This window comes from Miscanthus floridulus, chromosome 4, assembly GCF_019320115.1.
Source record: "Miscanthus floridulus cultivar M001 chromosome 4, ASM1932011v1, whole genome shotgun sequence".
Taxonomy (NCBI): Eukaryota; Viridiplantae; Streptophyta; class Magnoliopsida; order Poales; family Poaceae; genus Miscanthus; species Miscanthus floridulus.
This window is the reverse complement of record NC_089583.1, coordinates 99,962,269-99,971,967: the sequence shown is the minus strand read 5'-3', so window position 1 is coordinate 99,971,967 and position 9,699 is coordinate 99,962,269. Positions and strand designations below refer to the sequence as shown.

Below are 9,699 nucleotides of genomic sequence, written 5' to 3'. Positions count from 1 at the left end.
TGGTTTTTCTATTCATCGAGCATCAATACATGTAGCGCTAAAATCTGTCGCGTGTTCCTATGCGCAAGAAAACACCAATCAGGCCAAGTATATATATAAAAAAGAAACTGTTTCGATCTGTACACCGTAGTCAATAGTCATCTAGGCATGCATGGTCACCGCGCAGGCCGGGGCAAAGGGTACTGCAGCGCAAGATGCTCCTCTTTCCTGCAACAGAAACCCATTCCAATCATTCCAAACGCAGCCATATTTGCAAAGAATGAGGCACCTCGATCTAGTCACGATCATCGAACACAATTCATCGGCGAGGTGCCTCTGAAGTGAACACAACAATTCGTGAGCGCAAACTGAAGGTGCTGGCTGCGATAGATTTGCAGTCGCAGGGCAAGTGGGCAACTCACAGTGGGAAGACGAGGCAGAGCATCGTGAGGAGCAGCGCCAGCAGGAGGCAGGCCAGGCCGACGATGACGTACCCGCGGCCGAGGAAGCTGTTCTTGCCTCCCAGCACGCCGGCCGTGGACAGAACCAGCGCCTTCTTCCCGCCGAAGCTGTACGTGTTGTAGTTGTTCTGCATCGTCACCGTTATCAGCTCGCCGGCACGGAGGTCCACCTGGATCCTACCGTACAGCTTCCGGAACGTTGGAAGCGCCGCGGTTCGCATCCACACGATCAGATCCTCCTGCTCACTCAGCTGTGGAATTCGCAACTCTTTCAGACAATACACAGAAAGGTAGTAGCCCCGCTTTCCAGTAACAAGCTCCAGACGTACTTACAGGTATCCCTGGATCAAGCGTACCACCGCCAATGAGAGCTCCTTTCTGAAAGTTCCTTGGAAACACCTGCTTCCCAAAAATGTGCTCCCTTTCGCTCCTCCATGAGATGCCTCGCTTGTGTACCCTCAGTTCCTTGTTGCCACGGGCGAAGCTGTAGGTGTCGTTGAACAGGCTCCAAGCTACGAGTCCGCAGGGGACGACGGGGCTCCCATGCTCAGTAGCTTCAGGCTTGCAATACTGCGTGTTGTTGGCCTCCTTAGGATTTATCAGCTGCTTGTCGTTACGGCTCTTCACATACCTGTGTTTTCCATTTCCAAATTCCGATACGTGTTCTTCAGTTCAGAGTCTAGAGCAGCTTAGCTTTTATGGAAATTAATTCGTCAGTGGAAATGCACACCACGTTAGTTGGTTTTTACCTTCTGTGGTTCTGGTAGAACTTATCAAGTTGATAATATATGTAGATTGGGTGCTTCATATCCTTAGGAACCTACAGAGAGAAGAGTAGTCTCTTATCATATGAAAAACCTTCTCCTTCAACTGAGAACAGAAAAAATGTTTCGAATCCTTTTTTATTTTATTAATTGATGATAACTGTTTACCTTGAGAATCCTTGTGCAGGTCTTATCTATAGATGGATTTTGGATATAGGCAACTTCGTTGTCAAGCATGTATCCTGGTATGCATGAAGTTTCATATTGATAGACCACTTCAACAACCTATTTGAAAGCAGAAAGTTACAGGAAACTTGGATTCTCAGAACCGGGCTCAGATTTCAGGTTTATATATAACTAGCGTGAGCCCCCACGCTGCGCGTGGGAAGGAGGGCGGGAAAAAGAAGGGAAAAAAAAAGACGTAACGGGTGTGTAGGAGGGCGGGAAAAAAAAGACGTAACGGATGTGTACTGTGCCATAACGGGCATACTTATCGGGTTGATACTGCTCATCCAGTACCCGGTACGGTTGGCCAGCAGTGTTCTGGGTCTCGAAACGCCGGATGAACAGTAACGCGATGATGTGAAAGACCTCAAATTTAAAGTTCTTATATAGATATAGATAATGCACATCACAGCTCAAACTTACCCTGTTTGAGGTTGCAATGCAACCGAGGCCAATCAGGATAAAAATTATGCCCACAAACAGAAGTACAGGAATAACCTGATCGCATTGCCCAGGGTTAGTTACAATAGTCATCATCATATTCTGAATTTCTAAACCACACTCATGTTGAGAAAGAACTGAAAAATGAGGTATGATGAATAGACAGACAATCAAACTTACTGTCTGAGGCGCGAGTATAGGCTTGCAAGCTGGAAGCTGTTGCTGAGTAAACGGATGATCTTCAAAATCAACAGAATAGAGTCATAAACATAACAAGTACTTGTTTCAAATTTAAACCACAAAGATAATGCCAATAGATAAATTACTTTAGACTACTCTTGCTTTATGAGTCACTTCATTAAGAAAAAGCTTTATGAATTCACGATCGCCTAATCTTGGAAAGAGAGTTTATTTTCTGGTTTGAAGCACATTGAATTCTGCTTATGGGGCAAACATCCCAGCCATCAAAATCACTACAATTCAGGCTGGAAAAAGAAATATATAGAATTCTGCTTCTTTACTGAGGAGAGATAGATTACACTGAGGCCTGTTGCGCTTCTTCATGGTGGCTGCCGGGTCATCCTGGCTGGAGCTCGGTCCGGCCGTATCGCCATTCGACGGCACCATTGCTGTCCCTGGTGAAGAAAGTGTTTCGATGAAGACTCCAGTCCTGCAAGCTGGAAGAGCTTTGCCCCCAAAGGCCAAAACGTTAGAATCAAACAAATGAGGATATACTGGTCTCAGAAAATAGCTTTAGCAGGAGAGTACAAAAAGGAGGCAAGGCATTAATCAGGTTTGGGAGTAGAGACGAAGCAAGGAACTAAAAGGATGGAGAGACAACCTGTGCCTTGTGAGCCTCTTGGAAACCAGAAAGGTAAGGATCACCTAACCCAACCGTCCACGTCACTTTCCTCCTCTGCTCAAGAAGACTTTGGTGTTCTGTTCAGGATATTATTATTGGCTCCACCTGTGTATCTGTATTACTCACTAAAAGAGGGGAAGTAACCAACGGAACATCGCTGGAGGCACTTCATACATAGGTATCGCAGCCAACGCAACAGCCAAGGAAATCTCACAGTGCAACAAGTTTCATGGAGGTCTCCTAGGAACAAGAAAGTTTCATTGGTGTTGCTATTTCCAATGCCAGTAAAGAAATCTGAGCTAATTACATGGGGCCCAAATGACAGCTCCTATTTGCTCACACTTTTGATAGAATCGAACAGAAGAGTCTACAAAAATTGCAGAACCACAGACCAGAAACCAGGGAAGGAAGGTGCAACACGCAAAATATCAAGGAAGGACACGACAAATATGAAATGCCAGAATTCCAACTCCATCCAAGCTTTGGCTACAAAAGAAACTTACAATGCATACTTCGACCCCAATAAAGCTAGATCAGTTTCAAGGTGAACAGCTTCTGAGAGCAATATCCGGTACAAATGTTGCAGTCCATTAATCTGAAGGAACACAACACTGACCAGCGATTGAGACACCGTTGGGGGCGACATACGGAACATTGACATGCCATCCTCAGTATGCTACTCAGCTCCTGGTGAACTCCCAGCCATGTCCTTTCTATGCCTAACTATTTCAACACCTAAATAGTCAATAATTCCTTGTACAGCAACATGGGGCTTCTTCACTTCAACCCGGACAGCAGATATTTGAGGGAACTCAAACAACGTGGCACTTGCAATCCGGTGAGCCACTGACTCCAAAAGATTCCTAGACGGGCCTTCAACCACATCCTTGACAATCCTACAGAGCAGCACGGGCACAAAATCAGGACTTGCTTACATGAATGTGTACGAGTGAGGAGCAGAAATACGGTACGACGAACAAAATCAAAGTCTGAGTTCATTGATCACACACACACGAGTAGCGTTACCTGTAAATATCCGTGTAGCTAACCGTATCAGACATGCTGTCGGTTTCGCCAGCAGTGCACAGATCCATCCAGGCGTCCACGTCCACAACAAACTTCTGGCCCAGTGTCTTTTCTTCTTGTTTGACACCATGGAAGCCATGGAGCTGCAAGCCTCTAAGCACAAGCTTATCCTTGCCAACAAACTCCCTTCCAGCCATAATAAGAGGACCTGCTACAAAGCTCAGTCAGTCAGGCAGCACAAGGAAGACCCCCACTTTCCAGCCTTCAGAGGGTTAATAAATAAGCTTACTAACCTGCGGCGCTTCTTGTGAATTGGGAGCTGAAGGACGACGATGTGTGAAACAAACCCAATCTGGGAGGTCGCTGCCTGACAGCAAAGGAGGAAGGGGTAATGGCTGCGATGCGCGCGCAAGGCTTGTCCCCTGAATTTGCCCACTTGGGCAGGCGTGCGATCTGACGAGCCCACAGGGTGGCGATCATAACAGCAGGGGGAAAGCCACGAGCTCCTCACTTGCGAGAGGGATGGATGCTGAGACAGAGCAACAGAATCGTCATGCAGCAATTACAAGCAACAGACGTCTGAGATTGCAGTTTGTTGTTAAACTTGACGAATGAGACCAAACAGAGCCAACGACCACACGATTCGCACCGTATAAATTTGGGGGGGAAAAAAGAACGATTCGCACGAAGAGGACCTGAAGCAGCCTGAACAGACAAACCAATGGGAAAATCTAGGGCTGGATATCCGGCAGCTCGTTAGGCTAATATTACGGGCTCGAGGACATGCTCGTTTAGCTCATGAGCTACTATAAAAAAAAAATAGGACATACATGTTTATAATGTTTATGCCACATTAATTTCAGAAGGTCACGTCCACTATTATGCAACTATACATGATTAATACACATTAGCTTGATCAAAAGTATCAACCATGCAACATAGTTGGTCCATCCATGATCCATGTAGTTAGCATACTTACTAGCTGCTTGCCACCACAAACTTAGGAAAGTCCACAAATTTAATATCAACATCATCATCTTCTCCCTGGAAAATAATCCATAAATCAATATTTAAGTACCACGACAATTATAAAATCAAAATTTATATGAAACAGTTAAAAATAAGAATTACGTACTAATAGAATAGGTTAACATTTCTAGGTCAGCATCACCACCTTTTGGATTTATGGTCGTAGGCTGATAGGCCTCAGCTCGTGAGCAACTCGCGAGCTGGCTCGTTAAAACAGCGAGCTAGACTTCTAGCTCAGCTCTTAAAAAAGTTAAAACGAGCAAGTTCGGTCTCGGTCATGACCGAACTAACCAGACTAGACAAAACAACTACTAAGTATTATAATTTGTAGCAAATTTTAGCAATATTTTTTCTATTTAAGGCAAAAATAACAGTACAAAATATAGATTAAACTAAGTGATAAGAGTCATGGTTGATATAAACCCACTAAAATAAATATTATATCATTGATAATAGTCTAAAGTATACATTATGTCAACAAAATACAAATGTTCGGTTAGTTCGGTTACCTAAGCCATATAACCGAACTAATCGTAAAAAGTTCGGGTAGTATAGACTCGGGACCGAACTAGTGACTGAAAACTTTGATTTTGATCACTTCGGTCTCGGTTAGTTCGGTTGGATCTTCGTTTTTTTTTTTTATGAATTATGCCTAGGGTTACTTGGCCTGGACGGCGCGGCAGCGGCGGCGGTGTCGGAAACACGACGCGAGGAAACGAAGAAAGGCGTCCACCAGTTTCTTTCCCGATTGCCCCCGAGCAAAGATATTATCTTTCACGCATAGCGAGATTCAAGCATTCTGCAAATCTGCAACTGGTAAGTTGGGGCGGGCTGCACGCTTGCAGACATTCAGCGACATGTCCACGGCAGTTTCAGTTTTCTTTTCAAGATCGTCGTACCGTGACACCCTTTACCCTTCTGAATCTGGCTACTTCAAGCAGGCTGCATGTCCACGGCATCAGGCAGATAGTTACTGCACAAACAACTGTAGCCTCAATATTTTCCCCTTTGATTACAAAAGCAGCTGCCTGGAAGGGTGGTTCTGCTAATCTGCTTTGACAACAAACTGCATGGATGATGATGAGGCAACAACTCTGGATTGCTAAGGTATAAATGAATGATGAGTTAAGGAACCGCGGCTTGTTTGGCTTATAAATCATATTTTTTCAGCCAACGAACAGTATTTTTCTCTCACACCAAATCAGCCAGAAGTACTTTCAGCTATGACTTATCAGCCAAACAAGCCCAAACGGAACAGAGCAACCATCTCGTTGCTTTTATTGAACAGCAACTAGAACCAGGCCTCCTGCCAGTCACATAAAAATTAGCACCACAAAATTCTGGCCATCTCAACTACAAACAGAATCTACAAATCTTTGGTGAGAACGCACAAGGGTGCACGTTGTACATTCACGCTTCTCGCAGTTTCATCCCTCATGTTACAGTGCTACAGAAAACCAAGAACAATGTCTACACAAATAAGAACTTTCAGTGATAAAAATTTAAGGATTCAGAATCTACTACAGCTATGCCTACCCGGAGCCAGCCACAGGGGATTTCCTGGTTTTATCAGCGTGTGGCAGTTTTCTTATTCTTTCTTGCAGATGTGTTCAACTTAACTGAGCAGGAATCGAATCAGGGCCTTTCCTGGCAGTTTCCACCAACAGGAACAGCAGGATCGAATCAGAAGAGAACAAGATCCTCTTCGAAATGAACTCAGATGTATGAATGCTGAAACCCAGGCTGCCCTATTTCTCAGTTTGTTGCATGGAGACCAAGCACATGGCATGGGAAGCTCCTATTGCAACGGAGATGACACGAGAAGGGCCCAAACCTTCATCATCATCTCTGAGGAAATTCACCTTGACTGGGAGTGGCTGAACTTCAGGCAGACCAGGGACGCCTAGCTGGCAGTCTCTTGCATTTCCCCACATGTACAAGTCACCTTTCTCTGCCCAGACAATTAAGAACAAAAATATAAGTTCACGTAGGTTGTTTACAGAGAGGAAATTTGATTATCTGCATTTAGTCAATAGGCGGCGTGATGTAGAATCACAGTGAAGCAATGCAACCAAGATCCACAAAATAGATAGCCTCATGCCAGGTAAAAGTGACCTTTATAGACTGCAACTTGAACAACCCATATTTTCGTTAAAGTAAATGCACTTGGCCTAACAAATTAAAAGATACCACAAATTGCCATTAAAGAGATTTTCTCTGTCATATTCTGAATGACAGGGTGTGTTCATCTCTAGAATCGTATTCAAAATACAGAATCTCATTCAGTTTGCATGTCATCATAGGTGGTATATCATTTGACATTTCCTGCTGATCACCAGCAGAGACATTTATTAGGTTTTTGTAGACCAAGATTTTCTTTTCTAGAATATTTCTAATCAGAGTGAAACCAACAACCACATGTCAAGAGTAACAGGTAGAGCAATGGAATATTGGACAACTAAGAGAAGAGTTCTCTGAATTTCACCTGATATAGCAGCAGAGGTCGATCCTCCACAGGCTATATGGACAATTCGCTCATCAGATAAAGCTTTGATGGCAAGTGGGATTCTATGATTTTGAAGGGTGGGATGCCCAAGTTGTCCATGCCCACCATGCCCCCAAGAGAGAACTTCACCTTCATCTGTAACAGTGGTGAGACATTTCATGATATAATGCTATGGTGCAACAGCCAGTGTACTATAAGGTGTTCGCTACAACTGCAGTTTGAAATTAATAGTTAATATAACTGAAACAAATCTCTCTCTTTACAAATACAGTGGCTTTCTATTGGTTCATGTAGGTTCTAAAAATGGTTCGTGAAAGATCAGACTTTGCAGGTTCTAATAACTTACCAGTCAAAGCTAAAGAATGATATCCACCACAAGCTACTTCGATTACACGGATACTTTTCAGACTAGGGACAAGCTGTGGCCTCCAATCACTGAAATTGCTTCCTCTGCCCAGTTCGAAGTTTGAATTTGCTGGAAATGATACACGAAACACAAATATTCAGCACATCAGTAAATTGATAACAGCCATAAGGGAAAACTGAAGCTGATAAGTAATTAAATGAGGGGTGCAACCAGAACTTAATAATTAATTATCCTACAGTAAAATCCCCAAAAAATGAAGGGATGCATTCCTTTGCCATCAAACTTGAAAGAAAAACAGGATAAAAAGGTGCAGATCTAACATCATGAACATTGGAGAAGGAATAGATGCACATCAGTTCAGGAACGTTTTGCCAATGCTCATATTGGCTTTGATAATGTAAAGTGTCAATTTAGTAGGGTGGCCAAGGCCAACTGAAAGCATAAAAAGGCATGACAGAGATTCTGTTCACTTGGATTGAAGCAGCTTAACTGCACTTCGGGGACAATACCAAAGTCATCTAATCTATGTCTGATAATGAAATGAAGGGTCTGGATCTGGATATGCTAACAAACAATGGTTATTTCCTTTAAAAAAAAGAAAAACACTGGCTATTTACTGCTATGCCATCTGGAGAAAACAACTATCTACCAGTAATGTGTATGGCAGTATGAGTTTTTGGATGTTGTTTAGTCAGAGTCTAACCTCCCCAACTCCATAACTGTCCATCTGAAGTAAGAGCCATTGTGAAGAAGCCACCACAAGCTACAGCAGCAACTGGAACAGGCAATGCATTCACCTTGGAAGGAACACTGAGGGAGCCAGCTTCACCTGGACCACCTCCACTCCCAAGCCCCAGCCTACCATCACCTTCATCACGACCCCAAGTGTAAAGTTCACCTGTTAGCAAAGTGCAACGATCAGAGACGAGTAGTTTCACTTCCAGCAAAGACCAGAATGGAATGACTAGTGATATCACCACCATCTGATTGCAAAGGACAGTATCAGATGATTCAAAACTGACCTGAATCGGTGATTGCTGCAGTATGAGCTCCACTAGTAGAAATGTGTGTTATCTTCCCTTCCCAAGGGCCATTCACTTGCCTTGGCAAAAGCTCCCTATGGTATACATAGTGCCCCAGAGCTCCAAACCCACCATAACCCCTGTAGACTACAGTAAACTGAGTGATGCAGCAGCCACATCCATCAAAATGCAATCCATTCGTCACAAAGTTTCATTCGTGGAGTAATAAGAGACTACTGAACTAACCATCTAATCACATGAAGTATACATACTAAACATTTCAATAGCAATCTTCAAATCAACAATGTGGCAGTTTCCTCACCAGGTGAAGACGTCACCGGAGGTGGTCAGCGCGGCGGAGTGGATGCCGCCGAGCGCGAGGAGGCGGAGATCACGGAGGTTGGGGTTAGGGCGGGGCACGAAGGAGGAAGACTCGTCACCGAGGCCGAGGCGGCCTCCGTCGCCCTTGCCCCACACCCAGGCGCCTCCCTCGACGAGGAGCGCGGAGTGGAAGAGCCCACAGGAGATCCCAACCTCCACTCCAGACGTCTCCCCTGAAGAGGGAAGGCGTCCGGGGGTAGGCGCGAGGCGTGGGTCTGATTCGGGGAGAAGGAGGTGCGCGACGGGGGATGGGTAGAGGCGGCGCTCCTCCTTGCCGCCGCCGAGCTGTCCGGAAGCGCCACGGCCCCACGAGAGGAGGGAGAATGGGATGGTTCCGTCAGAGTAGAGGGTCGGGGTAGGAGTTGGATGCGGACGAGGTGGAGAAGTGGCTGCGGTGGGGGAGGAGGCGGCGGAACATTGCCGCCGGCGGCGGCGCTTTTGTTTGGCCTGCGAGAGACAAAGAGGAGGACACGACTACGAGGCTTTTACACGTGTGCATTATAAAAGTTACTAATTATCTAGGCCTTGTTTAGATTGAAAAAAATTTCAAACCGATGAATAGTAGCACTTTCGTCTTATTTGGTAAATATTGTCCAATCGTGGACCAACTAAGCTCAAAAGATTCATCTCGTGATT

At 44.8% G+C, this 9,699-nt stretch overlaps 2 protein-coding genes and 1 pseudogene across 4 annotated transcripts; all 3 read right to left on the bottom strand.

Annotated features, from left to right (window-relative positions):
* Positions 1-2,657, bottom strand: LOC136550131 (ALA-interacting subunit 5-like). 2 transcript variants are annotated; one of them, XM_066541615.1, is made up of 8 exons: positions 2,410-2,657; positions 2,051-2,109; positions 1,853-1,927; positions 1,373-1,489; positions 1,190-1,260; positions 774-1,071; positions 402-691; positions 1-207 (listed from the first exon to the last, which is right to left on the bottom strand). In XM_066541615.1, the coding sequence occupies exons 1-8, from the start codon at positions 2,495-2,497 to the stop codon at positions 156-158; spliced, it is 1,050 nt and encodes a 349-aa protein (XP_066397712.1). In that variant the 5' UTR covers positions 2,498-2,657; the 3' UTR covers positions 1-155. The 2 variants fall into 2 exon arrangements, with proteins under 2 accessions (XP_066397712.1, XP_066397713.1); XM_066541616.1 differs by lacking the exon at positions 1,853-1,927.
* A 60-nt stretch (positions 2,658-2,717) lies between these two features.
* LOC136550132 (dihydroneopterin aldolase 2-like) lies at positions 2,718-5,740 on the bottom strand. 2 transcript variants are annotated; one of them, XM_066541618.1, is made up of 5 exons: positions 5,687-5,740; positions 4,738-4,802; positions 4,052-4,287; positions 3,759-3,966; positions 2,718-3,628 (listed from the first exon to the last, which is right to left on the bottom strand). In XM_066541618.1, the coding sequence occupies exons 3-5, from the start codon at positions 4,236-4,238 to the stop codon at positions 3,409-3,411; spliced, it is 615 nt and encodes a 204-aa protein (XP_066397715.1). In that variant the 5' UTR covers positions 4,239-4,287; positions 4,738-4,802; positions 5,687-5,740; the 3' UTR covers positions 2,718-3,408. The 2 variants fall into 2 exon arrangements, with proteins under 2 accessions (XP_066397715.1, XP_066397714.1); XM_066541617.1 differs by lacking the exons at positions 4,738-4,802; positions 5,687-5,740 and having other exon boundaries at positions 2,720-3,628; positions 4,052-4,445.
* Positions 5,741-6,056: 316 nt separating this feature from the next.
* On the bottom strand, positions 6,057-9,496 carry LOC136552308 (RCC1 domain-containing protein RUG3, mitochondrial-like; annotated as a pseudogene).
* Between the last annotated feature and the right edge of the window lie 203 nt (positions 9,497-9,699).